At 36.7% G+C, this 17,387-nt stretch overlaps 1 protein-coding gene across 3 annotated transcripts in view; it reads left to right on the top strand.

The window, feature by feature from the left end:
- The window catches only part of LOC106881788 (RING finger protein unkempt), a 65,464-nt gene that overhangs the window by 13,478 nt on the left and 34,599 nt on the right, over nt 1–17,387 (top strand). For all 3 annotated transcript variants that reach the window (XM_089341311.1, XM_089341310.1, XM_089341312.1), the window contains exon 3: nt 16,925–17,202. In XM_089341311.1, coding sequence (XP_089197437.1) covers nt 16,925–17,202 — 278 coding nt within the window. The remainder of the gene's footprint in view (nt 1–16,924; nt 17,203–17,387) is intronic.

The raw sequence follows: 17,387 nt of genomic DNA, 5'->3' as shown, positions 1-17,387 counted from the left end.
AGTTGTTTAGCAGTGGTGGGGAACAAATAGAGGAACACACACACATACATGTATGACTGGTTTTCTTCAGTTTCTGCTTGCCAAATCCACTCATGGGGCTGTTGTTAGAAAACACTTGTTCAAGGTTCTACATGGTGAAACTGAACCCAGAACTTTGTGGTTGGGAAGCAAAACTTTTAAATACTTCACCCTTTAGCATTCAGATTATTCTGTTAGCTGTAATACTTAATTATTTATAAGGCGACATTCAAACAGAAACATTAGCATGCCAGGCGAAACGCTTAGCAGTATTTCATCTGTCTTTATGTTCTGAGTTCAAATTCTGCTGAGGTCGACTTTGCCTTTCATCCTTTCAGGGTCGATAGATTAAGTACCAGTTGCGTACTGGAGTCGATCTGATTGACTGGCACTCCCCCTCCCCCCCCAAAAAAATTTGGGGTCTTGTGCCTAGAGTAGAAAAGAATACTTATTTATTCACATTGTTTTGAATTAATCATACATTATCCTGTAGCTTCAAGATTTTGATGACATGACAATATTTTTAGAAAGTGAAAGTAGGACTTAATTCCTGTTCGTGACTACACTGGTCAAATCTTCTTAATAAATCCATTTGGAAACTTTGAGTTGTCTTCATAGAATCCATGTTGGAAAGAAACACTAGATTTTGTAGTTTTAGCTACAGGACTTTCTGAATGTCACTTTTAATTTCACAAGTAAAATTACATTCTTTAGTAATGCAGCTCACCTGATGATGAGCTGTCTCATGCAGCCTGCTTGTTTTAGCCCCATACCAACCTCGATCCTCTTACCTTATCATCAAAGGTATTCTAGACCATCTTATATTTTTTCGTTTTATTTTCTCAGGATTGCATTATCATGTTTTCTTATTTTTTCTTGAGATGGTTGGGTGTGATTTGAAAGAGACTTGGCTGCTATTTCAAACAGGTCAAAACACCACATAGACGGCTGAGAAATACCAGTTAAAACACAGTACTAAACTTCTGCAGCAACAATGACATTTTCTGTGGAATGTTTGCACATATCTGTTATCTGTAATTGCTGCATTGCTGTTACTGAGTGTGATATAAATGTCCACATTTTAGACGTGGTCTGTTGTGTAAAACTTTAAACCAAAACAGCTTAATTTTCGTATAGTTTCTACTACAATTTAATTATAAAATATATTTTAGAAAGAGCAGACATTAAAAGCAATGATAATCTGACTGCACATAAGATTTATGCTTCTAGGTGCTGGTGTGGCTGTGTGGCAAGAAGTTTGCTTCCCAGCCACATGGTTCCAGGTTCAGTCCCACTGTGTGGTATCTTGTGCAATAAAATTGGTTATACTTCTACAAACTTTTTTTGGAAAGTTCCTAATAATATTCAATTATAAAAATAAATTAGTATCTTATTTAAACATCAAATAGCTATGAGGATCCAGTAAGGCAAAAAATGGTTTAGAACTGCTGCAGCCAAGTACCAACACATATTTTATTTGGTCATTTCTTCTGACATATTTAGTCTCCATGCTACCACTAACCTTTTAAAAAACACTTTCCTTTTTATCAAATGAAGGGACACATCCCAAACCTCATATTGTCATCTCATGGTATATAAAGTTATCCAAATTTAGAAACATCTTCAAAAAAAGGTTTAAACTTTAAGCTTTTTTGTGAATATATTTCTAACAGCGATACATGTGCAGTCGCTAATATCAAATTTTAAAATTTATTTGTAATAAGTTATTTTGAATATAACCAAGTAGGAAGTTTTCAAAAAAAAACTACGATGTAATTTTTTTTTTCTGTAGGCATGGGCTGGTAACGTGGGACAAGGTAGTGATTTAGGGCACACTGGTTTGAGAAAGATTTAAGTTAGTAGAGAAAGATTCAACAAATAAGTAGAATGAAAATAAAGTGTCAGTGGTCAAATATAATGGTGTTTTTAACTTAAAACTATATTTTGACAAGCTATAAAATAACATTACAATCATGAGTCTAACACCTTAGCCACTATACCATGCACCTTAATTTCTGGACCAGGCAATACATTGTATTCTTGAACAAAACACTTCATTTCATGTTTCTCCAGCCCACTCTGCTGGTAAAAATGAGTAACCCTGCCACAGACAGGGGTTCCATTTCTGGTAGGAATATATAAATATATATATATATACACATCAGGGAAACTAGTCCTATGCTCTTTATAGAGCAATGTGAGTTAACTGTAAAGTAACATTAGAACAGAATAAAGATAAAATTTAAGTGTATCTCTAAACTTGATTTCTGTTGTTAGTCTTTTATATTTTCTCCAATATTTTCATGCTGGAAGATTGATAGAATCGTTATAATGTTAAAATGCTTTGTACTATTGCATTACAATCCTTAAGTTTCCCAGTTGAAATCCTGCTATAGTCAGCTTCACTTTTGTCACTCTCTGGAATATTTCACTGTATTGTCTTCCAAAATATGTGGCCTTGTCAATGTTAGAAATTATTATTAATAAGGTAATGAGCTGACAGAATTGAAATGCTTAGCAACATTTTGCTCATAAGTATCAATCAAATACTGGGGGTCAATGTAATTGACTAGTCCTGTCCCCACAGATTTTAGGCCATGTGTCTATAGTAGAAAGGATAATTATTATTATGAAAAGTTTTTCTTTAGTCATTTCATTTGAGTTTCTGGTGCACCTCAATTTTCCTGAGGTGTGCGTGGCATTTTGTTCTTATTTTTGTGAGGATTGCAGGAGTGTCGGATCCCTCCAGTTTGTTTTATTAAGGGGTTTAGTTTCTTGTTATATCAGCGTGTGTTCTGTTCTATGTGAGTTGTTATTCTATTGGGCCTTAATCTTGTATAGTTTATATTGCACAAGTGGTATTGTTTTCGATTATTAGATGCTTGTTGTATAGGGTGTGTGTTGTATGTGAAGATAGTTGTTTGAGCCATTCTATTGAATCATGAGCTATTCTCCTGGGCTCTTTATAGAGGGGTCACTTTTTGGGCAGTGTGTAGTATTGTGAGCCCTGGTATAGCTTCTATGCTTCTTTTCATATTTATTTAATCATACCTAACGCTCAAATTATTACTGGTACCATTTTCATTCTTATACCCTATGTCTTCAATATTTCAATTTCAAGGTTCTTTTTTTTTTTTTGTCAGTTTATTATTATTATTATTATTATTATTATTATTATTATGGCGAGCTGGCATTTACATTCTGATCGTATATTCCATCAAGGTCGGCTTTGCTTTTCATCCTTTCAGGGTTGATGAAATAAGTACCAGTTGAGTTCTGGGGTTGATGTAATCGACTGTGCCCCTTGCCCAAAATTTCAGGCCTTGTGCCTATAGTAGAAAGGATTATTATTATTATTATCATCATCATCGTTAGTGGGCATTGGTGGATTGCCAGAATGATTAAAGCATTGAGCAAAATGGCTTGTGGTTATTTAGTTATAGCTTGTCACATACTGAATTAAAATTCCGTTAGCATCAACTTTGCCTTTCATGTTTCTTCTGTAAATTTAATCAGTTGTGCCTTGCACCCTCCTCCAGAAACCTGTGGCCTTGTGCCAATATGAGAAACCCTTATATATATATATATATACACATATATATATATTGATTTTATTCTTCTGTCTCTGTCTGTCTGTCTGTCTATCTCTCTCTCTCTCTCTCTCTCTCTCACTAGATTACTTGCTTGGGCCTTGTGCCTATTAGTGTCATCCATAAGTAAAATTGTTTGTTAACAAGAAATGTAATGATGAAAGTTGCAAGGTTTCTGAAGAATACAAATTTAAATATGATGATGATGTAACATGAGTAAACTGAAGTATTTTTAACTATGATGCAAGACTATCACTTTTTTGTGATGGACTATTGACCCACACCACAATATACCCAAACATTTATGATACTTGCCATATGCAACATCTTGATTATAAGCCATTAGTTTAAACTCATAACTCATAAATCATTATTTCAAACCTGGTCAAAACTTTTACATACTTTCTTGAAGTAAAGATACATCAGTCCTTTTATCACAAATCTGTCTGAAATAGCTAATGTATTTATATTTAAGTCAAAACATTGTTGAAAATATTTCTTTATAATACGAATGAAATTGTGAGATTTCAGTTGGTTACTATGTCCATATACAAAAGCGGCAAGCTGACAGAATTGTTAGCACACTTGGCAAAATGCTTAGCGGCACTTTGTCCCTCTTTACGTTCTGAGTTCAAATTCTGCCAAGGTTGAACTTGCCTTTTATCCTTTCAGGATCAATAAAATAAGTACCAGTTAAGCACTGGGGTCAATGTAATCAGCTTGTCACCCTCCCCAAAATTGCTGGCCTTGTGCCTAAATTTGAACTCGATATGTCTATATAAACCTGCAGATATTTTACTGGATCTGGATTCATCATCAATGTTTAACATCCACTTTTCTATGCTTGCATAGGTTGGATGGAATTTATTGAGTTTCTACAACCAGATGTCTTTCCTGTTGCTAACCCTCAACCATCTAAGCAAAGTAATATTTCCCCATGGCCAGACATGTTTTACCTTGGAAGACTGGAAATGAAGAACATCATTTGTATGATGGTGATTCTCATCTACAACCATCCTACGATGTCAGAACAACTTTATGTGTGTCTTTGTGTTTGTCTCCTACCACTGTATCTATGTCCCTGTAAATTAGCAGTTCAGCAAAAGAGACTGATAAAATAAGTACTAGACTTTAAAAGAAAAAAAGTCCTGGGGTTGATTTGTTCAACTAAAATCCTTCAAGGCAGTGCCCCAGTATGACCACAGCCAAATGACTGAAACAAGTAAAAGATCAAAGATAAAAAGTTTTAATAATTAAAATATAATCACATTTAATGAAGAGATAGTTTACATTGTGTTTTGGAAATTCTGATATGGTTAGAATAGTGTTTGGAAATTTGAGCAATAGCATAATTTTGGAGCAGATATTTACTTTTCAGTTTTGTTTGTCTGTTCTGACATTAAGCAATTCAGCCATAAAGTAGAATTAGCATATCATCATCATTTTGGAATGGGTTGAATTGATCTGCATATTGCCAGTTGTCTCAGTCTTATCCCCTCTGCAAATAGTTGCATTCTGAGATCTGATTTCACCACTTCTCCTCATGTATTCAGTTTTCCTCTTTCTTTGCTGACTGACCTTCTTTCAGTCAGCTTTATCCATTAACGCAAGCATCATTTTACATTTAGCATTCAGATTACTTTGTCAAATGTAATGCTTATTTATTCACATTTTATAAAATTAATCCTGTATTATCTTGTAGCTTTGAGATTTCGAAGATGTGATTGTTTATTTTTAGAATGACATTGTAGGGTAGGTGTGAGATGCTGGATCTGAACAGTTTGAACAGAAAACAGTTATAATATTTGGGCTGGATATGGCCAGTTTAAATGTTAAAGGATTAATGTCCAGTTGGACTCTCTTCTTCTTACTTCTTTAACTTTCATGCACATTAACCTACACATCTGGAGTTTGTTTCATTTCTCACCAGTCTTTGAAATTCATTCAATGTCGATCTTTCATCACCACATTACTTACTGTATCAGCATGATGCATTGGTCATCATGTTAATGATTGCATGGGTCGGACAGAATTTATTGTGGTAGACTTTCTGCAACCAGATGCCATTCCTGCTGCCAACCCTAACCTGTTTCCAAGCAAGGAAATATTTCTTCATGTCCAAATGTTCTGGAAATGAATGATAGTGGTAATCATTTTGCAACTATTACAAAATGTCAAAGACCCCCCCCCCCCCCAAAAAAAAACACATACATGCACACACACACACACACACACACACACATAATAATTTTATAAACTTTTGAAAGAACATTAAAGAATTCTTTTTGGAACATTGACTCTTGAGGCACATGACATAAAGCTATAAATAGCATTTAGATATCGGGTTGGAAATCCCTTTTGGATAGAAAATGTTGAGGCTGTCTGTTGACTGTCATGACTACAGGCGATGTGGGTTCAAGTCCTCTGGGCAGCCTTTGACTTTTTCTTTCCGGAAGGGTTTTTCAACTCAATATTTACGTGCTTTTTTTATAGCTTTAATCTGTTGTGCCTCGAGCCAATATTCCTAAAGAGAATACACATACGCACATACACACACACACACACACACACACATTTAAAATTTTTCAGTTTCTGTCTACTAAATAAACTCATAAGGCTTTGATTAATTAGCCTGGGGCTACAGTAGAAAACACTTGCCCAAAGTGCAACACAGTGGGACTGAACCTGGAACAATGTAGTTGAGAAGCAGACTTCTTATACAGCCATGGTTGCACCTTAGCAAACTGTGCACTTGTAATTATAACTAATAAAATCCCTGAACAATATCTCTTGTGCACTATTTCATCTGAATTGTACATGTGTGCACAAAAGGTTAGTTGCTTAAAATTATGCAGTAGTTAGTAATTATTTTTACTGCATTTATTTTAAGCAACTTTTTCTTCATACATTAATTATTATTCTTATAACATTTGGTGCACACATACTTGTCACCAGGAAAAGATTTCTGCTGAAAATTAGAGAGATGCACAGATTTTTCTTTAGGGTTATGATGGGTGGGAAAAGGTGTGTTAAGCCAGATTTGTTGCAATTGCTGCATAAAATAATTTACATAGGTGCAGGCATGGCAGTGTGGTAAGGTGGCACAGGTGTAGTTGTGTGTTGAGGAGGTGCAGGCTTAGCTATGTGGTAAGGGGTTTACTTCTCAACCACATGGTTCCAGGTTTAGTTCCCCTCTATGGCAGCTTAGGCAAGTGTCTTTTACTATAGCCCAGGGCCAACCAAAGCCTTGTGAGTGAATTTGGTAGATGGAAACTGAAAGAAGCCTGATGTGTTTGTGTGTCTGTTTGTGATTGTTCGTACCACTGCTTGATATTCAGTGTTGGTTTGTTCACATTCCCATAACTTAGCAGTTCAACCAAAGAAATCAATAAAATAAGTCTGATTTAGAAAAATTACTGGGGTTGATTTATTCCACTAAACCCTTTAAGGTGGTACCCCAGCATGGCCACAGTCCTAAATAAAAGAAAAAGAAATTGGAAAGTGACCTTTAACCTTTAGCGATGCAGGTTGTAAAAATGCATCTGCTGCTGCTATAACGTCAACATGGAGGAAGTTGCACGTTCTTTTTTTTCTCTTTTGCCTGTTTCAGTCATTAGACTGCGACCATGCTGGAGCAGCACATTGGAGAATTTTTAGTCAAACGAATCGACTCCCAATACTTTTTTTTTGTAAGCATGGTACTTGTTCTATCAGTCCTTTTTGCCAAACTGCTAAGTTATGGGAACATAAACATACTTATGGGAACATAAACATACCGACACTGGTTGTCAAATGATAGTGGGGAACAAACACAGACACAAAGACACACATACATCATCATCATCGTTTAATGTCCGCTTTCCACGCTAGCATGGGTTGGACGATTTGACTGAGGACTGGTGAACCAGATGGCTACACCAGACTCCAATCTGATTTGGCAGAGTTTCTATATATGGCGGGTTTCTTTCTGTTTCCACCTACCAGAACCACATAGTTGGGAAGCAGGATTTTCATGACAAAAGTGCGTATTATATATGAATAATTACTGTATGAGGTATATAGTGTCTTTAAATGACAACTTGCAGTGTTCCTTTTGCACGTTGATAGAAGTCTTTTGATAGTCACAACTGCAAGCTGTGTCACATCCTGGAGTTCACTACAAAACTGCTGTAAGGTTTGAACTCACATCAGTGTGATTAGTTGGTGGTCCATTGATTTTTTTAACTTCCATAGCTTCAGGGCCTTTTTGAGCATTAGACAGAATTATGGGTCTTCGTTATATGATAATCATAACCAGTAATATCCTAGCTCTGCTTTGTTTAGTATGCAAACAGAACCACTGTCAGCCCCTGTATGAACTCATGATGGAACCTCTACATGGACATCTACCTATTTGAAATAGCTGCTAAGTCTGTCTTAACTCCCACCAGGTTGGACTCTCCTGTCATAGATGACGGGTGAGGGTTCTGTAAGTTCTTGCTGAACAATCTGCACAAATGATTTGTTTATAATGATCAAATGATTGTGCTGTACATCAGCTGTCACTGGAAACTGTGATGTTTCTGTCAAGGGTTGACAACTTTACTTTCTTTTATCTTTTACTTGTTTTAGTCATTGGAACGCGGCCATGCTGGGGCACTACCTCAAAGTGTTTTAGTTGAACAAATCGCCCTCAATACTTATGTATTTTCTTTTTAAAGTCTGATACTTATTCTATCAGTCTCTTTTGCCAAGCCACTAAGTTACTGGCATGTAAATAAACCAGCACCTGTTGTCAAGTAGTGGTTGTGATCGTGGTGGCTTGACAAGCACACATACACACACACATATAGTCTTCTGGGTTTTATATTCTGAGTTCAAATTCTGCCGAGGTCAACTTTGCCTTTCACGCTTTCAGATTTGGTAAAATAAGCACAGTTTAACACTGGTATCGCTATAACCGACTAGCCACCTCTTCTGCTAAATTTCAAGCCTTGTGCTTATTGTAGAAAGGAGATATATATGTCAGTCTGTCTGTATATTCATGATGGGCTTCCATACAGTTTCAGTTGCGTGAATTCATTTTCAAGGCTCTGGTTGGCCCAGAGCTTATAGTAGAAGACACTTGTCTAAAGTTTCACTCAGTGGGATTGAACCCAAAACCACGTAGTTGCAAAGTGAGTTTCTTAATCACACAACCATGCCAGTACCTATGAAGAAAGAAACCAATAAAATTAACCACACCTCCATACATTACACACACACACACACACACACACACACACACACACACATAACTATTTGGACTTTGGGCCACCTGATGTCATCCACAGTAACAATATAATTTTCACTGGATCTGCATCAGGAAATCAGCAGTGTTTGTTGAATTTATAGTCAATAAAGGAACAGAAGGTAGATTTATTCAGCATGACGATTGTTTCGACACATCCTGCATCTGTCCCATACGATATTGTGCATTTGTTTGCGTTGCATCAATCAGTGCAGGCTGTGTTACTTCAGTTGCTTGGTGTAGAACAATGTCCCACTAGGTATGCTGAGACGCCCTTGGCATGTTGCTCTGGATATTTTTCTATGCCAAGCATCTGAAGTGACACAGGCTGCACTGATAGATGCAATGCAACCAGATGCACAATATCCTGTGGGACAGATACAAGATGTGTCAAAACGATCATCATGCTGAATATTCATACTAAATCCATTTTTCTTTTCCTTTATCAACTCTCTCTCTCTAAATACACACACACACACACACACACACACACACACACACACACACACACACACACACACACACACACACACACACACACACACATTAGACTTCGTTCATCTTTATTTACCAATCACAAATCTTTGATTGGCTTGTGGGCTATAGTAGAAGACACTTGTCTAAGATGCCCAAGACCACTTGGTTGGGAAACAAGCTTCTCAACTTCACAGCCACTGTGAATTTACTTGCTGGAGGTAGCTCAACCTAGTCTAGGTCAGTGTTGACACAAATAAATTCAAGATGACCATCAACCTTGTTGATCTCAATGAGCCTGCAAATGTCATGGCTACTCTCCTTCCTCCCTTAATAAGCCAAACAGGAAATTCTGTATTTAATTGTTTTTCTTTGTTTTAGCTTGTTGTTTTCAGTAGTGACTGTTACATCACCACACTGTTGACCTGAATGCCTTTGTCATCAGTTCAGTTGCCATGGGAGATGAAAGATTTAATGGTTACAGGTCCTCCAACCTATCGAAATCTGTTATGGGCTGATTGTTGCTGATGCAGGCCATCACTCGAGTTTCATTTTCTTCATAGTCTGGATTTTAATACTTTTAAGAATATAGCCTCTTAAGTGTTAACAGGAGAAATTAGAGCAATTATAGAGGGGGGAAGGTGGGTGTGTGAGTGAGGAAAGTTGTGTCTCTTCTATGACCTTTGCCAGCTTTTGCCAAATACACATATAAACGTGACTGAAGACATGATTGGGTGACTTGATAGACCTGTTTAGGAGAGGGAAACTTCTTATTTATATAACTCAGTCACAACTAGAAATGCTTTCCAATGGAAAAGCAGACAGCTAAGTCAGACAGTGGCCAGTGAAGCTAAGATGCTGAACTGCTAACCTTAAAGGTCAAGAGTTTAGTTTCAGTAAATTGCATTTCAAGACTGATTTATAAAGAAATAAATATATCAAGAATGTGGACATTAAAAATAAAAAAATTTAGTTGAGATGCTTAAGATGTGTATAATTGTAAAGAAATAAGAATTGTGAATAATAATAATAACAACAATAACCATTTCCACTTATGGTAGAAGGCCTGAAATTTTTGGTGCAAGGGATCTAGTTAATTACATCACCCCCAGTGCATGACTAGTATTTATTTTGTCGACTCTGAAAGAATGAAAGACAAAGTCAATCATGGCGGAATTTCAACTCAGAACATAGAGATGGATGAAATGCTGCTAACATTTTGTCTGGTGTTATAACAAAAACACCAGGACTTACAGATATATATATAACATACAGAAAATAGCACTATTGGGCTCCGCACACATCCTATGTAAAACACTTTCAGTACAGTAACAATAAGATCATCACAACAAACCACAGTGCATACCCAAGGCACACAGAGCTGCGGTTGGTTGTGTAGTGAAAGCATCTGATAAAAATAGGACTACTGAATAATAATAATAATAATAATACACAAAATATTTTAGCAATTTTTCTATATATTTCCTAATAATATTTAATTATGAAAGTATTATAGGATTTTTTAAAAACATTTTTTTAAAAACTCTCTGAGTGGTTGGCGTTAGGAAGGGCATCCAGCTGTAGAAACTCTGCCAAATCAGATTGGAGCCTGGTGTAGCCATCTGGTTTCACCAGTCCTCAGTCAAATCGTCCAACCCATGCTAGCATGGAAAGCGGATGTTAAACGATGATGATGATGATTCAACTGTTATGGGGGTCCAATCAAGTAAAATAGGAATCAATGCGGTCCATAGAGAAAATGGTTGAGAACCACTGGTTTAAATGCTAAAGGATTAATGTAAATTCCAAACTGAATCAGCACAATAATATGTGACAAGAATGGACCTTTAAACCACGAATACAATCCATACAGTTTCTGTCCAAGCGATTTCACTTACAAGGCTTTGGTTGACCTATGGCTATGCTATAGACATTTACCCTTGATGTCACTTTGTGGGATCAAACTTGGGGCCTCATGATTGTAAAGCAAGCATCTTAACCACTCATCCATGTCAGTGTCCACTTCAGATATAATGGATACAGAACTACATTCAGTGTGTCCTTTTTTTCAAAGACAGTTGGGTGGTATGTTTTGAGGGAGATTTGGTTTCTATTTCTAGCAGATTGAGCAGCTTTATAGTGTGCATCCACTACTTGGCTGCTGTGTGTAAATGTAGTTCAACCAGGTGGTCTAACTCTTAAATTGTAATCCTGTGGTTAAACGTAACTGACACTGTCAACTTGACAGAAGTAATTTATATGCACTAGTTGTTATATCTTTATTAACTTTGGACTTGAAAGAGTTACCTCATTGACAGCAATTAAAAGTATCAGTAATTAGGACAAATATACACAGCAGTAGTAGTTGTAGTAATAACAGTAGTTAATATTATAAGCAGTTATTTATTATAAATCTCATGTCAGCCTTGATTGAGCAAGCATTCTTATGATCAAGGGCGTTCCAATCATGACCATCTTGCTGTTTATCCTCTTCTCTTTCCCAACACCATCTCCCCCTCTCTCTCTTCCTTCACCTGTCTACTATTTCATTTGTGTTTTTAGATGTGATTTAAGGGAATTTGGTTGCTATTTCTGTCTGATCAATTGACAATTTAAAGGCTCATTTGGTGGTTACTAATAGCTGAAGTTTTTGAAAGGGTTAGCTGTAATTTATCATCATCATATTTTAACATCCACTTTTCCATGCCAGCATGGGTTGGATGGAGTTTGTTGAGGCAGATATTCTACAACAAGATGCCCTTCCTGTCACCAACCCCCAACTGTTTCTAAGCAAGGTAATATTACTCCATGACCAGACATTAGTTGTATAATGGTGACACATACTCACAACAGGCTTCTTTCAGTTCCTACCAAATCCTGTCACAAGGTTTTTTTTCAGCTTTGGGCTGGGCTGTAGTAGTAGGCACTTGCCCAAGGTTCCATGCCGTTGCCTATGTATGTATGTATGTCTTTAACCCTTTAGCATTTAAACCAGCCATATCAGGTCAGAATATTCTACCTATTTTATGTTGATATCAAACCAGATCCGGCTTCTCACACTTATCCTACAATGTCATCCTCAGCATAAACAATTACATCATCAGAATCTCGAAGCTATGAGACAACGCACAAATTAATTCAAAACAATCATCATCATGATTGTCGTCATCATCATCATCATTTGACGTCCGTTCTCCTTGATGGCATGGGTCAGATAGTTTGGCAGGAGCTGTCTGGGTTTCACCTCTCTGTTTTGGCACGGTTTCTATGACCAGATGCCCTTCCTAATGCCAACCACTTTACGGAGTGTGCTGAGTGCCTTGTATGTGCCACTGGCATGAGTGCATTTTACATGGCACCAGCACCTGCAAGGCAAAAACCTCTCACCTGAGAGAGGGAGTGGGGACACAGCCACAAAGGACATGCCTGTATGTATGCATGACAGATTTTTTTTTTTTTTTTTTAGATTTTTTTTTTTTTTTTTTAGATTTTTTTTATTATACTTAGTTCGACGTGTACTTCTCAAGTACAGCAAATCATCACAAGTCCTGCTGTGAATAAATAAACATTCCATAAGACAGGGTAATCTGAATGCTGAAAAATTAAGTAATGTGCAGTCATCACATGAACCTAACTAATACTGTTGGTTAACCCTGAATTGTCAGATGTATGATCAAATGTGTTCTAGCAATGACCACCTCATCTTACTTTCAAATTAGGCATATATTCAAATGGTATGACCTATGTGTACTTCCTTTTTAAGATAGCGGCAGCAGAATTTCAGAGTGTTTTCTTGCAGGTTGAGCAATCCTAAAGAAGCTCTGTCGTTGCTTGTGTGAGATTGTTGACATTTAGCCTCAGGTCAGACCTGATCAGGCAACCTAATGATCAAAGTCGCTCCAACCATGACTCTCTCGTCTTTTCAGGGATAGTTTACAACTATATTATTAGTTTTCCTTGCTTTATTTAAGACAATATGATGTGATATGAGAGAGTGGTTTGAATGCTATTTTTCAGTTATTTGCTGGAAAATGAATAATCTAATTTTTTTTCTTCTTTTTTTACTTAAACTATTTTCATCAGCAATCCAACCCAATCTCTTTTATGCTTCTACGCTTCTACTTTTTTTTTGCTGTGGTGCTAGATATGGCCAAATAGATTTATTGATGTTAAAACCATCTGAATGATGAAATTCTTTGGCTCAAATCATTTTTTTCAGTAGTCCTATCACTCTTCACCCTCCAGTCTCTCCCCCTCCTCTCTCTCTCTATCATTAGTGCTTCACTTGTTTTTATTCTATTTCCATTTCTCTCCACTTTTGTTTTAATTTCTTCTTTCCCTTAACACTGTAATGTAACCCCCCACCCTACTCTCCATTTGAATATTCTTTTACAAGGTTTTAGATGTTTGATTGTGGTCATGCTTGGACACCATCATGTCTTAATTGATAACAAACCAAATCTAAACAAAAACAAACACTATCAAAAAATGCATTCTCTTATCCATCATTTATTGGAACAAACAGCCTATCTATACGTTGAAGGCTCAGTGTTATATACCTCGGCCCTTACTATACACTTTGTTCCCACTACAGACAGATACTTAGCCCTTAACTCTTTTGTTGTCATATTTCTGTTGAAATTCACTGTCTTAGAATTAAATTTGAAAATAATGAAGAATTTAGTAAAATAATGTATTCGTAGTGGCTGTGTGGTAAGTAGCTTGCTTAACAACCACATAGTTCCGGGTTCAGTCCCACTGCATGGCACCTTAGGCAAGTGTCTTCTATTATAGCTTCAGGCCCACCAAAGCCTTGTGAATGGATTTGGTAGACGGAAACTGAAAGAAGCCCGTCGTATATATGTATATATATGTATGTATGTGTGTGTCTATGTTTGTCCCGCCCCCCAACATCGCTTGACAACTGATGCTGGTATGTTTACATCCCCCGTAACTTAGCGGTTCGGCAAAAAGAGACCGATAGAATAAGTACTAGGCTTCCAAAGTATAAATCCTGGGGTCGATTTGCTCGACTAAAGGCGGTGCTCCAGCATGGCCACAGTCAAATGACTGAAACAAGTAAAAGAGAGAATATTATTAAGCTGGTGTTTGGAACATAAATTTATAGGAAACATTGATGGAAGGTTTTAATTTAGATAATTTTAAAGCAAGAAGTTTATTTCGTTGAATTAAGGTTATATGTAGGTTTGTAACAAAAGGGTTCAATCCTTTAGCATTCACATTATTCTATCAAAAGTAATGCTTATTTATTCACGTTGTTTTGAATTAATCATGCCATCAACATGCATTATTTTGTAATTTTGAGATTTTAATGAGGTAACTGTTAATCTTTAGAATGATATTGTAGGGTTGGTGTGAGAGCTGACATCTGGCTAGTTTGAACAAAAAGCAAATAGAATATTTTGGCTGGGTATGGCCGGCTTATGTGTTAAAGGGTTAATGCCTAATGCCTCCAGTAGTAAATAAGCACTACAGAGATATGACTCACCATTTGGATCAGTAATATAACTGACTGGGGATTCATTTTCTCAAGGTTCTGGGTTTGAATCTCACTTATGTAGCTAAATAGTAATAGGTACTGTTAGTTGTATTACGCATGTATTGCAGAGATCATCAACAGTGTTAGGTGTGTTATGGCACAAATGATGTCAATTGTATTACATTGTTAAATGTGATTAAGGTGGCGTGTTGGTAGAATCGTTAGCACACCGAGCAAAATGTTTAGCAGCATTTCATCTGTTTTTATGTTCTGAGTTCAAATTCTGCTGAGGTTTACTTTACCTTTCAATCCCCTCAGGATCAATCAAATAAGTGCCAGTTGAACACTGGGTTTGATGAAATCCATTTACCCCCTCCCTGAAATTGCTGGCCAAAATTTGAGACCATTTTTAAATATGATTATAAGGGCAGAGCTGGCAGGTCCATTAATATGTTTGACAAAATGCTCTTGTATTTCTTCAGTTTTTTTACATTCCAAGTTCAAATTTTGCCAGGGTTGACTTTGTCTTTCATCCTTTTGGGGTTGATGAAGTAACAGTTAAGCACTTGTGTCAATGTAATCAACTAACCCCTCCGCCTAAAATCATTTGCTTTGTACCAAAACTGAAATAATCATTAACTGTGGTTGTTGTTGAAAGATCTCTTGATGGAGGGCACATGGTAAGAATGTCTGTATAACCATCCATCCATCTTCTTTTCTCAGCGCCTTATTCCTGGGAGCACTGTAACTGTAGAGTCCTCAGATCTAATCTCTATCAGATCCCATCTCCATCATTACACTTTACAGCTGGATTCACAAGTATGACCAACTGAGACTAAGGATGTTATCCAACCATCTCATTCTTGGGCTATTCCTAGGTCTCCTGGCATTCTTTCCTATGGCATTCTAATCTCATGTCCACAGAACCAGCGCTGTGACTTCCCAATATGGAGAAATAGTAACTCAGCCTGGAGAGACTCCTTGATCTCTAAGCTATGCACCCTGTTGAGTAACATTACTCTAGAGACCCTTCAGAGGAACCCTATTTTGGCTGCTTATATTCACAATCATATTCTTTTGGTCATTATCCAACATTCATGACCATAGGTGAGGATAGGCACAAAAACCAAATTGAAGATAGTATGTTTGGCTTTTTTATCAGTCTTTCCTCTTCTGGCTAGTATTTACTTGATTATCTAAAATAACTACATAACAAATCAATCTGATTGACATACCACTGACAAATCCTTAAGAAATATTTGTACTATTATAAAAGACTAATTTTCAACACATAATATTAATCTTTCAAATATTACTGGAGCTGGTATGTTTCTGTACCTGCACTTGTAAGTCTATCATCTAATTCAGGCTCCTGCCTGCTTTCTATCCCTCATGAATATAGCTTGAAAATATCTAAACTTCATCACTTGCCGCAGTGATGTTCCACTAACAGAGGCATGGCTGTGTGATAAGAAGCTTGCTTCTCAACTATATGGTTTTGGGTTCAGTCCCATTGCATGGCACCTTGGGCAAGTGTCTTCTACTGTAGCCATGGGTCGACCAAAGCCTTGTGAGTGGATTTGGTAGATGGAAACTGAAAGAAGCCTGTCGTATATATATATTTATGTGTATCTGTGTTTGTCCCACTACCATCACCTGACAACCGATGTTGGTGTGTTTACATCCCCGTAACTTAGCAGTTCAATAAAAGACCAATAGAATAAGTACTAGGCTTACAAAGAATAAGTCCAGGGTCAATTTCTTCGATTAAAACCCTTTAAGGTGGTGCTCCAGCATGACTGCAGTCAAATGACTGAAACAAGTAAAAGAATAACATGTAGCAGTGTTTGTTGCCATGGAGTAAATCATCAGTTTCTAATATATACATGTATGCGTATCCAGATAGATAGATAGATATAGAGGAGTGGCATGTTTGTATTTGTATGTTGTGTGTGCTTGTTTGTGTGCATCTGTGCAGGTGTATATATGTGTGTATATATGCTTTTGTGCATTTACTTTGAAATACAATTTTTCAAGATAATGCAATTTTTGTTTCTTTCTTTTTGTTTCTAGGTGTCCCTTTTTACATCGGACTGCAGGAGATACAGAGAGAAGGTATCATTTAAGGTATTACAAAACAGGGACCTGTATATACGAAACAGATTCCAAAGGCCATTGTGTCAAGAATGGCCCACATTGTGCATTTGCTCATGGAGCACATGACCTGAGGCCACCAGTATATGACATTAGGGAACTCCAAATGATGGACACTACTGAGAAAACTTTACAAACAGTAACATCGAGCAGTTTAGAAAAAGAAAGGGCTTTAACTGAAGACCCTAGATGGAATGGTTTGTATGATTTATATTTTCTTTATTTTTTTTTTTGTCCAATTGTTAAATTAACCCATTACCTACCAATGATCTCACATATTTACACATATCTAACCTTTTTGCTATATCTACTAGGTATATTTCTCTGATATTCAAATGAGGTTTGCTAATTTTTCACCCAATATCTCGCTTATTTCTATTTA

Source organism: Octopus bimaculoides, chromosome 24 (assembly GCF_046866305.1).
Source record: "Octopus bimaculoides isolate indiv1 chromosome 24, ASM4686630v1, whole genome shotgun sequence".
NCBI lineage: Eukaryota > Metazoa > Mollusca > Cephalopoda > Octopoda > Octopodidae > Octopus > Octopus bimaculoides.
Note: the sequence above shows the minus strand (reverse complement) of the source record. Positions and strands in the feature narration are given on the sequence as shown.